Raw genomic sequence first — 18,525 nt, 5'->3', positions numbered from 1 at the left:
AGTAAAATTCTGTTAAACATTTTGAAACAATGGGAAGTTTGAATAAGAATTCTTTTTTTCTTTTTTTTTTTGAAAATTGTAAAAGTGTATATAAGATTGTCATGTACTATAGAAATTGGTAAATGATAACATTATCTTATGACACATCTAATGATAAGATTATTTAGTGATACATCTGACAAATGAATTGAACTTATGGTTATGAATTTGGATGGGTTAAGATCTATGATGGATCCTAAGAAGTAAGACCCACGGGCAATCTAATATCACAAATGAGCTAGAAATTTACGGTTTTGTTTTTGGTATATGAACAGAACCTCAAGTTTCTACCTTCTAGAACGTACGCTTAGACATCACATAACGAGCCCTAAACTTTACGGTAAAACACTAAAACCTAATAAATCGCCTGGCTTTTATAACTCAAATCAACTATACTGTTTATGCGTAAAGATTTCATCAATCTCTGTTAAATCATATATATATATATATATATATATATATATTATATAGGGAAAAAGGAATATAAGGTTGTCCGGCACCTAAGCTTAGATGTGGTTACCTCACATACATATATTTTATTATTTCTTGTTTAATGAATAAATGCATGGGCCCCATGATTTTTATGGATTAAAAAAACCAATACGTGAGTGTTCCACACCTAAGCTTAGATACCCGACAGCCTTAAATAACCAATATGGATTAAGCAAAAGACGGTGTAAAGAATAAAATCTCACAATCATCATCATCATCATCATTACGATCATCATTTTCATGTATGTGCATTTTGATCTACAACCTAGAAACACCATTAATACAACAATTTGTACACATAACCTGCTGTTCCCACATTGCATTACAAATAACCTCAGCAACTACTCACCTGATAAACGCAATTCATCAATAACCCTCGTTAGCCCCAACCCATTTCCTTCCTCGGATCGCCTTCCATCAGACTTACCATTTTGACATTCATCAGATACATCCTTAACGGATCCTGCGTCTACACATTCCCTGAACCTGAAGCAACTAACAAGATGGTCATTAGTAAGCCCGGCCACTTGTAGAAAAGAGTAAACGACTGTGGGGCCTACTCCTCGAAAACCCCTTTTAACCAGGTCTTTGCTAATTGACTCTGCCTTTGATGTCTTGATTGGCACTTGACGAGGGTAGCGGAATTTGCTGACTATAGGCTTACGGTTTATGAAACCCCATATGTACTTGTCGAAGGACCCGAATTCATCACTTATCTGCATCATTAACAAAGCATGTGGAAAGATGAAACATGGTGTAATGGTACCAAACATGAAAATCTTGTTTGATGGTCTCTCCATCTATGTACACTGATCTAATGAGGTTTCTATCTATGTAATTTAATGTCTTTGTTTGAATTGACTACATAGATGAGTGTTTTCCTTTCTATCTACTTACTAGGAGATGTTTGGATGTGCACATCAAACCTGAAGTAGCAAAAATTCCTTTTTCTACACTGTGCAAACCTGATTTCGATTATGATATCTTAAGGTCAAAAGTTGAATGGTTTAACTCAGGCCAAAAATCACCCAAAATGCATGTTCATGAATCTCTAAAATCGTTTCCTTAAAACAGATTATATTCTTTTGAATTTTATAAAGCTTTTGTAAAATAATATATGACACGTTTATTTATAGAAAAGATGGGCGAAATAGGTTTCAGGTCAACCCAACCTGCCCGTTTAGAACCACACATAGCTACCAAGTTTGACCCAAACCAGATATCCGACCAACCCATTATGGCCACCGCTAGTCAAGTAATAAGGTATTGAGTAGTAGGTAAGGACTGATTTTTGAGGCGAAACCTAAATTTGATCGTGAATTGTTGCAATAATCATTTTCAAAACACAAATACAAACCTCCCTTGGTGCTATGAAAAAATAACATCGAAAAGAAGAATCAATTATCATTGGTCATCTCAACCATACAGAGAAAACAATTCCTACTTTACAAAAAAAAAAAAAAAAGAGATACCTTGCAAAACTGGCGTGCATTTTCAATAATTCCTCGTAATTTCTGTTCTGAAAGAAGAGAAGTCGCAAGGTTTCCTGGTGCTACTATCTTCTTATCATTTAATTTTGAGACAGCAATAGGATCGAATTCATGAAACACTTCTCTGTACACACATCATGTTTCATTTAAATTAGTAAGATTATCACACAGAAAATGCAATTTCTTCCAGTAAAAACTAAAGTCCGTACCTAAATAAATGCCTTTTGTTCAGTATACCGGGCCAGGTGAGTTCAGCCAATGCAGTCGATAAACTGAGCAATTCAAATAGTTTCCTGAAAGATATCATTCAATGACAAAGACAAATAATGCTGAGAGACAATTCATTATATCCTATAGAAACAATAAGAAACACAAAAAAAAAAGATCATATGCTGCATACTTGTCTTCGTGTACTGGAACTCCCCATTCTACATCATGGAAAACAGCATAACCAGGATCTTCAACAGAAAAAAACAAATCAGGAAAATATTTGCAAAGATATTTAAAAACGAATGCAGGTTAGAGTTTCAAGTGAAATCAAAAACCTCCAAAATTTACAGGATGCGTTACAACAAACATGAAAAGGAAATTATATACAACAAACATGGAAAGGAAATTGCAGAGTATTCTATTCAAGGACCATGAGCTGTGAGCCACATAACCAGTTCTTATACTTATAGAGCAAAACCATGATTGGGTCCTTTTCACAAGTATCTACGAATGATGCCTAATGTTAACATATATAGCTTTAATAGGTGACCAAAGGGGTAGGCAGACAGGTGTCAAACACTTTTTTTTCCCTTCTCTTACTTAATTTTAATTAATAATAAATATCATTATAGAAACTACATTACTGCAATAGCACTCTAGTTCGTTTGATAATGTCTTAGGAGGTTTTATTCCTTTTGGATACCAAAAAATTCAAGTAGTTAATAAATTATTTTGTAAATAACATCTATGTTCAGTATCAACCATCACAAGCACCATCTTCTTTTATAGCCTGGCCTAGTATTAAATTATGCATAGGTAATTCTTACTTTCTTAGTAATACTTTATGTGTTTTTAAAGAAGCACACAGAACTACATAGTGAAATATGCCTTGCACAAGACACTTCCACCATAAACCCAACCATACATCCATCAAAATAACCAGCCATAAATCATACTCCGTAAATGATGATTTAGCATATACCAAGTTGTTTGAAATGAAAACAAATGGTTACATGTCAGAGATTTTTATCAGTCTCAAGGAAAAGTAAAAGCTGAAAGAGAATAAAATCAATATATGATAACAGCACCAGTAACTACTACCATAACAATAATAATGATAACGATGCAGAAAGATGCTTGACCAAGATTTCATTTTTCGTATGTTTTAGATTGACGACTACTGGAATATTAAAGAAGATGAGATCAATACTGGTTTAGTGGTTTAAGGATTTAAGCTTTGAGCAGCATGCATTTTAGCACATTATAAACATATATGGATATGACACACAAGATTATCCTGCAAAACTGATTTTCTGAAGAATTAGGTATGTCATAGGTTATGAATATCAACTTTGTTACATTCGTCACTTGGTCAACGACTCTTAAGGCATTATCGAAAAGATCAACAAAAAGGTAACAGCATAACCAGTTCTATCGTGCAAGATCCTAAACTATCTACAATAATCTATCACATGCATACATTTTACTATAAACACTGAAATGTCTGATACCGTAGTCTAAATCATCAAGCAAGAGGTTTATAAAAAAGTCGCAGAATCTTAGAGAGAGTGTAAAGAGAGCCCGTCTACCTATAACTGCATGCGTTCCTAGGACTCTAGAAGTGCATCATCTAACATTTAGTATCCACATATACCAAAAATGTGCATGAGTTTCTAGGAGTGAATCACCTTACATTAAGTATTCATATTCATGTATACTATATCTATATACCAGATATGGCTTCATTATTATTTCAGATTGAAGTACAAAATCCCACATTGGCACTTGGTATATAAGGTAACAAAAGGTAGCGTGCAGAATTTCTCAACATGATCTACAAAGCAGCTAATGATGGACCAATTAATTAAAAGAGATTCTTAGAATAACAAAAATTAACAGAGTCGGAAAACCAAAGACATCAACCCTAGTAAGAAGATTAAAGAAGTAGTACTTCCAATCTAGAACCTGCATTTCCGAGAAGATAATACTCATAAACAATATCTCACTTATGATCAATATCCATGCAAAGGTATTCACGTCTTTGAAAACTGAGAATACACGACTACCGAGGATTTGTATTACTTAACTATAGTCGCAGAATCTGCAAGAGCATCTTTCAGGTGTCTACATATAAACTTTCATCATAACAAGGTTTAGAGCAGTAAACGAAGTGAATAAACATGTTGGTACCTATAGTTAATTAAAGCTCATCTCCAAAAGGTAATCTGCAACCTAAATCTTAAATGACCACACATATGCATGCCAATATATAAGATTTACTATCACTAAATCAGAGAGAACAGATCAAACCTTTGCACCACTAAATTCCATTTTCTAGCTACCTTATTCCTAATTTTGCTACATCAAGTACTCTTTGACCAACGGGTGAAAAACAAGTTTCAATTTCTAATAATAGCAAAAATATACAACCATCCACGTAAGCCCTTGTTGCTTTCCCTTTCAGAAACTACAGGAGCTCCAAATAGTGGGTCCATGACTTCAGCTAAGATCCTCCAAATGCATAAGTACATGACCACCAAGACTCATAGCTGATTCCCCTAACAGCCTAACGTACATTTCAGATTATCATAAATACGTTTATCTGTAATTCCTTATATAGGCAGGAATTTGAAAAGCAATGTACTAATCAAAGCTAAAAGGCACCTTCACATAGTTTTGTTATCAAATTCAGATATGTACATTTAACTGTCACAAAACAATATCTAATGTACAGAATCAAAATCAATGACATATATCATAAGCAGTTATAAAAGCAATTTAATATCTCAATGCCTACGCGTCCACGAAAAGCTACATTTTCTACTTCCAACAATAATACATACATATATAGTTAAAAATATCAGTAAGCTCAGATAATTGAGTGAATGATATACCAGTATTCGCTGTCACCCAAGCACATCTCTTCCGTCCCGGTGAGCCATCAGGTGAAGCCTCCAAACATCCATCACTCTCCACGCCAACATTTTCAACCTTATCACCTCTACCAACACTCTCAACTCTTCCACTTTTCGAAACAGTTTTCAAACAACTCTCGACTTTTCCATTTCTCGAAACACTACCAGATCGCTTAGGCGTCACACTCCGCCGACTAATCCTCCCCGTAGACACTCTACTCTGTGAAGAATCCGACGAAGCATCCGAAGAACACGAAGCATTCATTGATAAACTCGACTTCAACACCTTACAGTCCTTTTGCCTCAAAACCGCCGGCACCGGAGTCGTTACTGATTGACTATACACCGCAGAATTCACTATCACATTCGTTTTCTTAACTTCCTCATTTTTACCTACTTTATTACTCTTAGGTTTCGCCGCCGGTTTACGCAATTCAACAGCCGATCTAGTCTTATTCCCGGCCGGACCTAACACTGGCCGTGATTCCGAATCCGTACAGTCCATCGGCGGCTCCGACATTCAAAATTCAACAGTTTATTCAAGCTAAAAGGTAATCTAGGGCTCAGAAATTGATGAATCAAGTGATTTCATATAGCTATAGAAAGTTTTTTATGAGTATAACTAAAAATGTACCAATCAGAACCCTATGATGAGGGCGGCGGTGAAATCTACGGCGGCGACAATGACGGCGGCGCGGAGCTCAGTAGTAGTTGATGATGATGTTTCTAGAAGAAATGAAGTTAAATGACTGGACTGCTGCTATAAAAAGTCTAAAAATTCTAAATATAATATTCCGAATTTAAATTTGAATTTTTTTAAAAAATGTGTCTGTCACCTGTTGAGACTTGAGACAAAGCCACAGACTGAAAAAAAGTTTGTTTTACTGTCACGCTTTTGGTGTGTTGGTTCCTAAAATTGTAACTAATTTTCTTAAAAATCTTTGGAAAATGGTAATAAGTGGATTTCAATTAATTTTTTCTTAATTTTATAGGTTTGAATTTTCACATGTTATCAACTTATGAATCAAGAGGATTTTTAAGATTATAAATTAGGCTAAAATATAGTTTAGTACACTTAACTTGATTGACTAGGTGTTCTACTACCCTGTATTATTAAATGTGTAGTATAATAGGCTAGACTTGGTTAACAAAGTTTTCTACTACCCTAGACTCACTAATGAATCTTTTAAAAATTTATATAAATTAATTAACTAATATATTATATTAAAATATATTTGACAAACTATAATAACTAAAGGCAGTAAGTATATGTTAAAACATGATTATAAAATTTTAAAGTATTCACTTTAAAAAAAGATATTTTAATATTATAATAAATAGACATTAAAGTTATACTATTACTAAAAACCTTGAAATTACAATTAAATATTTGCAAATTAATAGTCATGTGTATAATTAGGTAGTTTCGTTAAAAAAAATATTTGTACAAAATAAATAATCACCTTCTTGTTAAAGTTTTATTAACTGATGTGATTAATCAAGTTAAAAAAAACTAACCTATAAAATACAATAATATGTTCCATACTTGTTTTAAATTGTGATATAAGTATATAGTTTTAAAAACATTTAATATATATATATATAAACTTAATATTCTGTATTGAACCATATTTTTAATTTTAATATGTTATTTATAATATTATACTTTTTGTTAACATAGTTACAACATTTCTAACATTATTATATTTAAAGTTACAATTTTGAACTTAAAAGTATTTTTTTAGAAAACCAGTGTATATATAAACAACATAAAATATATTGGTAATTGATGTTATATCTTAAAAAGATTAGTGAGTTAGGGTATTAGAAAACCTTGTTAACCAAGTCTAGGGTACTATACTACACCTTTAATAATTTAGGGTAATAGATCACCTAGTTAACCAAATTGAGGGCTATGTAGCACCGAAACGGATACAGCAAAGCGGCACGGGAACGGGGAACGGCAAAACTAAAAAATTTAAGATACGGGTACGGCAAAGATACGGCAATAAAAAATTTTTAAAAAATAAAATATATTGATTTTATATAGAGAGAGACTTGAGACTTCAGAGATTATGTAAAATTATATATGTATAATTTTATAATATATGTTTGATGGTGATAGGTGATCACGGATTAAATTTTTAATAATCAATTTTGAAACAGAAAAAGTCTAATGGTGATCTTAATTGTATAATTTAGTTGGTTTGTGTTTGGGAGTACGCATAGTCGCAAGATAGAAGTCGTTTTTGGAATACAAAAAAACTCATTGAAACCCTAATATTAATTGGATACGGTATGGAAACTTCACAGAAACGTTTTGGTATATATGGAAACTTCAAGGAAACGTTTCGGACGCGTTTCGTACGAGTTTCCGTTCCCATGGAGTTTTTGAAACGGGTACGCCTACCTGTTTGGAGTTTCGGTGCATCATAGATTGAGGGTACTAAAACGCATTTTAGCCGATAAATTAAGAGGATTCCTCTACATATTTTCTTTACAAATCGTTTTATTGAAAAGTCAAAATTTTTCTTTTATTCCAACATTATAAATTTCAAAATTTTGATGTTTTTTCCAGTACATATTCCTTCCGTCTCATTTTAGTGTCTTAGTTTAACTTAAAAAGTTCTTTTTTTAAAGCTTTAACCTTAATTGTTTTTTGTTGCATTATGTATAACATATAATATAAAATATATAAATGGATCAGACTTTTAATGCACTTTTAAATAATATAAGTTTCATCAAATATTATAAAATACATACAAAAATATTTACGGTAAAAGCTAAAAAAAGAAGAGAAATTGTCACAAATCGTCCCTGTGGTTTGCTCGATTCACATTTTCATCCCTGTGTTTTGTTTTTATCATTAGGTGTCCCTGTACCTTTCATTTTTATTGCTAGTCGTCCATGTTACTAACAACCGTTAGTTTTCATCCGTTAAACCCTTCATGTGCAATGCACATGAGAGCATTTTCGTCCAGTTTGTAACCATAGGGACTATTTGTGATAAAAAGTCTTTGAGGGACTATTTGTAATAAAAGACAAAAACTCATCATCTTCCTCTCTCTCTCTCTCATTCCCAGCACCAGCCAAACTTCTGGCCACCCTTACAACTTCCTGCCGCCGCTCATTTACACCATAAAAAAACTCTGGCCATCATCCCCAACAATAATTAGGGTTTCATCTTTAATCACAACCACAGAACCGCCGTCGCTGTTGTTGCTTCGCCGCTCTACCGCAATTGTTGTTGCTGTTTCATTTTCTAGACACCACTACACGACTCCATAACATCCGAGGAAAGTATGAAACTTAAGTATCGATCTTCTAAACAAACCTATTTCATCAATCTCTCTAAAAACCTTAATATTTTTTTTTTCCCTTCTATTTCTCTATCTCGCAGCCACGCACCACCGGACTACCTTCACCTTACGACGGTTTAGAAAGAAGAAGAGACGTTCAAGCTTCAATCAAGACTCACCATACTCAATTATTATATTTTTCTCTTCGGTTTCGATAACCATAGTCGGGTGGTGGTTCTCGGTTTCCGGCGGTGGGAGGTGGTGGCTGACCGGTCAGAAGTGGTGGTCGGAGTTGTGTGGGAGAAGGAATCCAAAGATTTTTTTTTTTAATCCAATATTTTTATCACAAATAGTCTCTGTGGGAAAAGGTAACCATGAGTGGTTTAATGGATGAAAAATAACGGTTGTTAGTGACAGGGACGGTTGACAATGAAAATGAAAAGTACATGGACACCTAATGATTAAAAAAAACACAGGGATGAAAATGCGAATCAAGCAAACCACATGGATGATTGTGACAATTTCTCAAAAAAATAAATTTTGAAAGTCAAATTAGGATAATTAAAATAAGAAGAGAGAGCATTTTTTTTTTTTACAAATCCTCTCATCGAAAAGTCAAAACCATCATTTTATTCAATAGTTAAATAATCAACCTCCAAAAAATTATACATAATAATATACACTGTAAAAAAGAAAAAACAATAGAAAAGGAGATTCAGAATATGTTAAAACTAACCAGCATATACGAGAGGGGTACCTGCGTAATGCGGCGACAAAGCGGCAACGAGATGGTGACATTAACGGTGTAGTTATTAATGTAAGGGTAGTTGACGTAAAAGAATAACATAATTAATGAAAATGGACACTTGTGAAATATGAGATATGTGTGAAGATGTTTGGTTTATGTAAATGTGTTTTAAGGTTTAGGATATAGGTGTTAAAAGGTTAAGGGTAAAAAAAGGTAATTTAAAGATTGAGATGTTTAAAAGAAAAAAAGACATTTCTTTTCATTAGATACTCGTAGAGTCGTAGTATAGATGTTGCATATTAGAATATGATAGAATTTACGTGAGATTATTAGAAATTTGTGTTATAGAGCGACAAAAAAAAAACAAAAAAAAACACTCATATCTGACCGTCGATGCTCAATGAAGATATGGTTGTGATATAGAAAGAAAACAAGATATGTCACCCGGGTGTTGCCTCGGGAGACATTACGTTTAATGTATCCGTTAACATGTAAAATCAAAGAAATGAAAGCGTGACAAAACATGGAAAAAAAATAAATGAAAAAGCCAACGTTTTACATTTATTGCACTCTTATTTATCACATGAGCGTGTCCCAAGAGACAATGCTTATTTGTACGATAATATGTGAAATTATACTAAATTTTCTAAAACAATATATCGGTAATAATAACATAATCTGTACGACAATAACGTGTAGCAATCATACAAAAATTGTACGACAATTAATAATGAAAATAACATGATATATAAATATCTTTTGTTCTTTAGTACAAACTAGATTTTAGGCCCGTATCAGATACACGGATTTTATAATATTATGAATATAAGAAAAATATGGAAAAAATAATACTTATACGTTAAATGTAGAAATAGACTTAAAAATAAATTGAGACATTCAAATGCAAGTATTGAATGCTAAATCATAGGTGAATGGTGTACCAAAGATTCTTTTATACAAATTTTCAAATAAATAATATCTTAACGTTGGTTGCATAATTACAAAGAATAAGTTCTTAAACATGACACAACTATTAAAAAAAAACAAATATTTGAAAGAAACATTAATAAAGTGTGTACCAACTGAAAATTTTTGAAGTTTAATATAGAACTGAAAAATTAAATTAAAATTAGTATAAATATACAAAATACATCTTGTCATCAATTTTTCACACGGCTAATCAATTTAAATAGTCACATAATCAATTCATCAATGAAATACGAATTCATACAATTTGAAAGATAATGATAATACTTACAATAGATATAAACAGGAAGAAGAATAAATTTGTTTCTCCCAATTGATTTTGAAGTTGGTTTTAAGTTTTTATTTTAATGGTCATACAATATCAACCTACTAAAAAAATATTAATTAATATCGATAGATAAAAAGTGAAACCCACTTTAAGATATTGATAATAAGAATTGAATAACTTTGTTATTGAATTGATTTCGATAGATAGATTAGTTAATAAATATTTAATATTAATACTAAAATCTTTAAATAATTAATAGGATTAAATTATGACATCATCAATTTTTACTTTCATAAAATTGAGCTTTATGATTGGTTAATAAGATGTTAGGTCAGTTGTCTTTTAGTATATATAAAGATAAAGATAAAGATAAAGATCATGTACCGGAACAATTAGTATATAGGCCAAAGTACTTTTTTCGTCCCTGTGGTTTTTTGAATAAGCATTTTTCATCCTCGCCGTTAACTTTTGGCTAAAATCGTCCCTGCCGTTTGCATTTCGTCCCTGCCGTTATAACTTTGTCGTTAAACCCCTCACATGCAAGTCACGTGAGGGGCATTTTCGTCTTTTCATAGAGTTAAGTGCAAAAAACGTCCATGTGGTTTATCGTTTTTGCATTTTTCGTCCTCGCCGTTAACAATTCCAGGAAAAAATTTCAAAAACAAAAATAACCGTACCAGTTTAGTCCAAACAAAACAAAAACCTATATACCTACATTTGAGGATATGCTCAATCACTTTCAAATGCAACCACGTACATACAATATTTTAAATATCGGTAGTATACCCGTAATACCGGTATCGGAAGATACCCCGCTACAACTATTTCTGATATTTTCGGTATTACCGTTCCGGTACTTCCGGTATTCACATTTTTTATTTTTTGAATTTTTAAAAAATTATTATTACAATACTTTAACGTTATTTTTTGTAATTTGTTATAAAGTACCTATTTGTTTTTTTTAGTGAATTCTAATTATATTTTGACTATTTTCGTTATATTGTAGTAACTTTTATAACATTTTTTTTAAAAAATAAAATAAATTAAATTAGTTGTACCGGCCGGTATTAAATTAGATCCTCATATGTAGGTGTATATATAGGTTTTTGATTTGAGTTTGTTTTGATTTTTGATTAAATTTTTGTTTGAAAGTTTGTTAAATTCAAGGATGAAAAATGCAAAAATGACAAACCATAAGGACGAATTTTGTACTTAACCATAGGAACAAATGGGTAAAAAGACATATATGCCCCTCACGTGCAAGGCACGTGAGGGGGTTAACGGACCCAAGGACGAAATGCAAACCACAGGGACGATTTTAGCCAAAAATTAACGGTGAGGATGTAAAGTGCTTATTCGAAAACCACAGGGACGAAAAAAGTACTTTGGCCTAGTATATACTAACCACACATAAAATCCTCGTATATGTCATAAAATAATGAAAACTATAAACGCAAACGAAACATATTAGCCGGATTATACAATATTGTTTTAGACTTTCAGTGAATTAAATATGTTGGCAAATAAAAGGAGGGCCCATTAGGCCGGATCATCCAATTCCAACTATAACTGGGCGCATTTACAATTAAAAAAGAGTGAATCACGGAAACCGATTCATGCTTTTTAGTATATATACTAGAAAAATGATTAATCCTCTTAATAGATTAGGAAATAAAATTAATGGTATCCACATGTCACAAGCTAAAGTTATTAGGAAGATTTTTAGGCTAGTTTTTTAGGAGGATAAATCATTTTCCTATATACTAATGTATCTACTAGATGGTAAAACATGCTCTTCAAAAAAAAAACTAGATGGTAAAACATTCATATAGGGCTAGCTATTTAGAAATTTTATACTAGCTACTAGTAATAACGTCTAGAAATTTATGCACAGTTGCACACTCTTCATCAAACTCACATCACAAGACTTTAATTAACTAACCCCTATTAGGGGGGAGGGAGCCGGAGCGAGATGAAGGAGAGAGTTGGCGTCGAGCTCGTGAGATAGAGCGAGCTTCGGTTGCCGATGAGGGGAGCTGGGCGCGAGATGTAGCCGGCGAGTATGTATCTCGCGGAGAGTTGGAGAAGACAGGGACCATTTGTGAAACTTTTCAAACGGTCATTTGACCGTTAAAGGGACTGTCGGTGCAAATTAAGACGCTCCAGGGACCATTTGTGACAAGTCTGGCAAACTTTTTTTTTTTTAAAAAATTTCTATATAAAGGGCCGAACCTATTACACCAAAATCACAACCAAACACCATTTTTACTCTATATTTCTCATTTCAAACACAAATATTAACATATTTTCATCATATGGATCCATCATCTTCATCATCATCGTCGTCCGAAGCAATTTCTTCGGCTTCGAAAATTTCAATTCCTTTGCCATTTCCAAATTTATCCACGGATAGTAGCCTACCTTTTTTGCAAAGTGTTCTTGACGCGGTTGAAGACGACACGGCAAGCTCAACCGAAACCCGCGCCTACATCGAGCAGTTTCGGGAACGAGCTCACGAAACGCTTATGCGTGACTACTTTGTTGAAAACCCAAAGTTTGGCCCGGTTTGGTTTCGTGAAAGATTTTGAATGAGTCAAAGGTTGTTTTTGAAGATTGTTGCTGATATTGAGCAACGGTTCGTTTACTTTCAACAACGTATAGATTGGTCGGGGAGAAAGAGTTTAGCTGCCATACAAAAATGCACATCCGCGGTGGAACAACTCGGAACGGGCAACCGTCCAGATAACTTTGATGACTACTTGTGCATGGTAGCAAGAACTTCTCGCGAAAGTCTTGATCATTTTTGCAGCGCAGTCATCGAGTTATATCGTGACGAGTACTTACGTAGGCCGACTAGTCATGATGTTGCCCGGTTGTACGAAGCGCATGAACGGAGACACAGGATTCCGGGAATGCTAGGAAGTCTTGATTGTACGCATTTTGTTTGGAGAAATTGTCCCAAAGCGTTGAAGGGACAATACAAGAGAGGTGATCATCCATACCCAACAGTTACGCTTGAAGCCGTTGCTTCACAAGACTTGTGGATTTGGCATGCTTTTTTTGGTCCTCCAGGGTCGCTCAACGATATCAATGTCTTGATGCAATCGACTTTGTATATGAGGGAGCGAAATTCGACGGCTCTTGACTCGTCTTTTACCGTAAACGACCGTCGTTATAAACGGGGATATTATCTTACCGATGGAATCTATCCTAGGTGGGCGACTCATGTCAAGGCAATGCCATATCCGACTGAAACAAATGACAAGAAGTTCAAGAAAGTTCAAGAATCGGCAAGAAAGGTTGTGGAGCGAGCGTTTGGTGTTTTGAAAGGAAAATGGGGGATTTTGAATCGGCCAATGCGAGCGATGACGGTCGACAAGATTACTAACATTGTGCACGCGTGCATTATATTGCACAACATGATTATAAAGGATGATGGAAGGGCAATATCACCGGTTCGTATTGTGGATAGGGGAGTTCAAGTGGTTTATAACCACGATGCTGTGGATGAGATAGAAGATGAATAAGTTCATCATCGTCTTCGATATGATCTTACAGAGCACGTTGGGAGACAATTTATCCCACCTCGACGACCCGGCGGCTCAACCAACACCGATTGCCGATTTATTTATTTAGTTTTTTATACTTCGTAATAAAATGTATGTGGTTTTATTTTATTTTATGTTTTGTATCTTTAAATTTTTAATATCTAAATGAAATGTATGTGTTTTCCTTATATATTTGATTAGTTTATATTAAAAAGGGTTAGTTATGTAAAGTTTATAAAGTTAAGGATAAATTATTAAAATGTGAAGAAAAGGTTGGGAGTTTCGGATGCCACTAAAAAAAAGTTGAAAAAAGGTTGGAAAGTTGAAATGAGGTGGAGTAATTTGATTGGATAAAATTGGAGGTTGAGAGGGTTGAGTTCTTCGGCTCCCTCCCCCCTTATAAGTGAGTTCTTCATAATTGTAGTCAAGTATGAGTTGTCCTCGCCTCTATTGTAATTAGTAAAACAAATCAAAACCAAGCCATTGATGTTTTTCATTATCAAGAGTATAATCTAAGCACTTCTTACTATTACAGTATAACGGTTCTTTTGCTTATTTGATATTTTTTGCAAAATGAACCGGTGCACTTAGTCTTGTGGGGGTGGCAATGTGTAGGTACCAAAAATATGTATACAGGATCAAGGTTTCGTCCCATCATACCTCTTATTGTGCAATCACGAACCCCATATCTTTTGATTAGTCAATGTGTAAAAATACATATTGGAGGATGTTTGGCCACTAACTTTAGGTGAATGAATATAGAATGTATGGTCCATGTGGATGAGATTAAGATCAAAGTAGATGATCTATATAAAGAAAAAGTAACAAGTTAATTGCATTTTGTATATCATTAAAGATTGAATAAAAAACCGTTTAGTTGCCATAAACAAGGTAAAAACAGGACTTGAAGTTTACAGAACAATGCACCAAGTGTGAGAAGATAATTAAGTCGGCATCAAGTTACAACATGGACTCTTTTGGTTTGTAAATTGCTCAACAATTTCACAATGCAGAAGGCTGTGAACGTATCTTTGAGAAACCTATTAACTTACCTTTTTGTTAAGAAAAGTGATATTCGTACCATAGAATTTGATGAGTTTACCACTGTTATGCATTGCATACTTACACAGTATTCTATGTAACATATACAATGTGATAAATATATCAAAATATGTGGTACGATTATCAATTCCTTTTGTCAAAAGAGGGAGTGATGAAAAAATTACTAGTCATAAAGGGGGGATACAACTTTTTCAAGGATACCTATGATTTTTGAAGTCTTGATTATGGTGTATGATTTTTTTTTCCTTCTTTTTTCTTTAGTGATATACAGTAATATGCTTTCCATATTTCCAATAACTTGTATTCCAGATGACTATAGATAAGAGGAGTTTTTATTTATTTTTTACTTTTTTTCCTCTTTTAACAGCGAGTTAACCGTTAGCATCCGAGACACCACAGTGATATCCAATTGGTCAGTATGTGGTGCTCGAACTACACATGCCTGAGATGAAACTAGGACTCTCAAAAAACCCCTCTAATAATTCACTCATACAAAGATTCGAAACATGGTAGATTTTCCTAATGTCTAAGGCCTTATCAATGAACCACCAACGCATTGGCCATTAATAAGAGGACTTGAATCCACGACCCTTAAAATATTAAGGTTTTAAGGGACGATGTAGAAAGTACATGATTAATGGTTTGAATAATTTGGATCGAGAGAAAGATGACATGTCTTTCCTTTGCCTTGTATCAAATGTATATAACTCGTACATAATTTTGTCTATTGAGATCATTTTCAACGCTTTTACCTATATTTCTTATCTCGTCTTTCAAAGTGGACAATTGATATCAATGTAACAGCAGGATCCATATGAGAATGGAAAAGAAAATAATACACATTAGGTAAAACACGAATCAAAGTATACAACGAAACTAAACTGATATATAATTTATTGAAGACACTCACCACATGTTTTCTTACATTTATTTTGTTAACTTTTCCAAAATATAATCTTCAGAAATAGGATATACAACAACCTTTCCAGTAGCTCGGTTAGTTTCAAGGTAAGAAAAAGCTTCTTTCACCCTGTCGAATGGAAATGGACCATTCTGGTCGATCACTGCCTTGACCTTACCACTTTCCAAGTACGGGTTCAGCTTTGTCAGCACGGAACCGTTAGAAGTCACAACAAATCTGAACCCTGGTGGTGTCACTGCACCGGTCAGAACCACCACACTCCCACCTTCTTTCACCACCTTTGCTGCTTTCTCCCCTTGCCCTGCACCCAAAAACAACGAGGCTCATTTTCACTTTTTCAGCAATCAAAAGAATGTAATGATCAATAAGCAATCAAGATAATAGTCATAAGTCATGCAATATGAGAAATTTTACAGACTTCACATGGTTTATTGATTCGACTAGTTTCCAAAAAAGATTTATTTTCTTGCAACCCCAACCAGCCTATAAAGATAGACTAAGTTCACCTAACGCCCGGTTCATATTGTAGCCCAACCAACTAATACACTTTCAAAAGAAATTATTCTGATAAATCAAGTTCCTCTCTGAATCCGGTTAATTTACCCATATATTATTGAGATGGCCCCACCTCCGAAACCAACAAGGCTGCATGTTGAAAGCTACACAATGGTTTGGTAATTTGGCAACATTAATCTAGTTTCCAGAAATATTTAATTGTGTATGATTATTGATTGTAACGTAAGTATAACCAATGAGTTACCAATTGCATCATAGACAACATCGTATTTATCAGGCAGTTCTTCAAAGTTCTCTTTGGTGTAATCAATTGCTACATCAGCCCCTAAACTCTTGAGCAACTCGAGTTTTGGTTTACTAGATGTGGCTGCTACTTTTGAAGCCCCAAATACTTGCTTTGCAAGCTGTATCAATAGATATCATCAGAAAACAAACATAGATAGATAGACCACACATAGCTAAAAGCAATATTTGTTTTTGAGATCTTCATTTGCTATACCTGAATAACAAGCGATCCAACTCCACCAGCACCATTCAAAATAAGGATTGATTTGCCTTCTGAGAAACCAGCCCTCTCCAAACCTTCATATGCGGTCTCGATTGCAAGAGGCAGACTAGCAGCCTGAACAAAATCCAAATTCTTGGGTTTTAAAGCCAACAGTTTCTCCTCAACAGCAGTGTACTCAGCCAAAGAACCTGACTGTTTAGGCCCATCCAATGTTTTCTCGTGTATATCTCCGTAGACCTCATCTCCCACTTTGAAACCTTTTACTTGTTTTCCTACCTTAACCACTACACCAGCAACATCATATCCTGGAACAGTCTATTGCAGAGAACAAAAAATCACCCAGACAGGTTTAGTCCAAACAAAAACAAGCACACACACACACACAGAGCGCAATGATCTAAATGTGGCCAACTCAAGTAACAATAGACTTTGTTGTTCTAGATTATCGACAGCTAACCATAAACATAGTAAGTAATCAAGAAAACGCATGACGTATTTGTAGGCCTTTTTATCATATATCCATCTAATGCTTGGATGTTGTAGTATCAGAATGACATAAACGTTATAGAAAAAGATTTTGCCAAACATAAAAATAACCGTCTCCTAAAAATAATTATCAACCACCAAGTGCAACAAATTATTGCATGTCAACAATAGCACCGGCGTTTTAACAATTCCCCATAAAAATCCTAGCCTCCTAGGTTATTTCAGGTGAAAAGGGAATTATTTTTAAGTGGGAACTTAAAATTGTGGTAACTTAAAATTGTGCACACCCTCTTGTTATAAATTCACTAAAACTACTAGTGTAATGTACAATTAGTCTAAAACAGCTATAATTACAGAAAACAAGATAGCAATTAATCCAATCCAAATAAATGGAGTAGTACAGCAATACTCAATCCCATCAAAGAGGGAATTAGTAGTAATTAGTAAAGAAAGTGAAAAGAAAGAAGATTTTACCGGGAGAGGTGAATCAGTGGCCTGAAATTTACCAAACCTTCTTTTAAAGTCAACAGGATTAAGTGCAGCAGCAATAACCTTAACCAAAACCTGATCATCATTAACTTGAGGGACTGCCACCTGTGTTGAAAATTTCAACACATCAACACCACCATATTCATCATACAACCACCCCTTCATTTCAGTAGGGACAGCAACAGAAGCAGCAGCAGAAGCAGCAGTTTCAGTTGCTGCAGCTTTAGAGCTTGCAGTTACTAGCATCGTCCTCCTGCTTGACCTCCTGTTATTGTTGTTGTTTTTGTTGGAGTGTACTGAGATGTTTTTGTGAAATGATTTTGTCCTAGAGATAGAAACTGAAGGTTTGGATAGATGGAGAGTTGCAGTTGTGGAGCTCAGGCTAAGGAGAGCAGCTTCCATTGTATTTTGCTATCAACAACAACAACAAATGTATGGTTTCATATGATAGCCCTTGGCTACCTTTTTTTTTATGGTCTTCTTTTCATTTTCATATATTTTTATTTTAGTTACTAGAAATTTCCGATTTGTTTTATTTATTGATTT

At 34.0% G+C, this 18,525-nt stretch overlaps 3 protein-coding genes across 3 annotated transcripts; 1 reads left to right on the top strand and 2 right to left on the bottom strand.

The window, feature by feature from the left end:
* Positions 1-716: 716 nt before the first annotated feature.
* On the bottom strand, positions 717-5,882 carry LOC122578178 (probable GMP synthase [glutamine-hydrolyzing]). The gene is made up of 5 exons (XM_043750084.1): positions 5,126-5,882; positions 2,422-2,479; positions 2,231-2,314; positions 2,004-2,145; positions 717-1,247 (listed from the first exon to the last, which is right to left on the bottom strand). The coding sequence occupies exons 1-5, from the start codon at positions 5,664-5,666 to the stop codon at positions 873-875; spliced, it is 1,200 nt and encodes a 399-aa protein (XP_043606019.1). The 5' UTR covers positions 5,667-5,882; the 3' UTR covers positions 717-872.
* A 7,154-nt stretch (positions 5,883-13,036) lies between these two features.
* On the top strand, positions 13,037-13,975 carry LOC122610702 (protein ALP1-like). Its single transcript, XM_043783669.1, has one exon. It carries the CDS (start codon positions 13,037-13,039, stop codon positions 13,973-13,975), a length of 939 nt encoding a protein of 312 aa, XP_043639604.1.
* A 1,949-nt stretch (positions 13,976-15,924) lies between these two features.
* LOC122579387 (2-methylene-furan-3-one reductase-like) lies at positions 15,925-18,439 on the bottom strand. The gene is made up of 4 exons (XM_043751555.1): positions 17,965-18,439; positions 16,996-17,319; positions 16,741-16,900; positions 15,925-16,281 (listed from the first exon to the last, which is right to left on the bottom strand). Exons 1-4 carry the CDS (start codon positions 18,379-18,381, stop codon positions 15,986-15,988), a joined length of 1,197 nt encoding a protein of 398 aa, XP_043607490.1. The 5' UTR covers positions 18,382-18,439; the 3' UTR covers positions 15,925-15,985.
* Between the last annotated feature and the right edge of the window lie 86 nt (positions 18,440-18,525).

The sequence above is a fragment of the Erigeron canadensis genome, chromosome 8 (genome assembly GCF_010389155.1).
Source record: "Erigeron canadensis isolate Cc75 chromosome 8, C_canadensis_v1, whole genome shotgun sequence".
Lineage (NCBI taxonomy): Eukaryota > Viridiplantae > Streptophyta > Magnoliopsida > Asterales > Asteraceae > Erigeron > Erigeron canadensis.
The sequence above is the reverse complement of the archived record's forward strand: the minus strand, read 5'-3'. Positions and strand labels throughout refer to the sequence as shown.

Excerpts from the sequence above, each read along its gene's own strand:
- LOC122578178 (XM_043750084.1), bottom strand. The coding sequence starts at position 5,666 with ATGTCGGAGCCGCCGATGGACTGTACGGATTCGGAATCACGGCCAGTG. Across the intron at positions 2,146-2,230 it reads AACAAAAGGCATTTATTTAG|AGAAGTGTTTCATGAATTCG; the intron begins GTACGGACTTTA and ends ATGTGTGTACAG. Across the intron at positions 1,248-2,003 it reads ATGCACGCCAGTTTTGCAAG|ATAAGTGATGAATTCGGGTC; the intron begins GTATCTCTTTTT and ends TTAATGATGCAG.
- LOC122579387 (XM_043751555.1), bottom strand. The coding sequence starts at position 18,381 with ATGGAAGCTGCTCTCCTTAGCCTGAGCTCCACAACTGCAACTCTCCAT. Across the intron at positions 17,320-17,964 it reads CCACTGATTCACCTCTCCCG|ACTGTTCCAGGATATGATGT; the intron begins GTAAAATCTTCT and ends TCTCTGCAATAG. Across the intron at positions 16,901-16,995 it reads TTGGATCGCTTGTTATTCAG|CTTGCAAAGCAAGTATTTGG; the intron begins GTATAGCAAATG and ends CTATTGATACAG.
- LOC122610702 (XM_043783669.1), top strand. The coding sequence starts at position 13,037 with ATGAGTCAAAGGTTGTTTTTGAAGATTGTTGCTGATATTGAGCAACGG.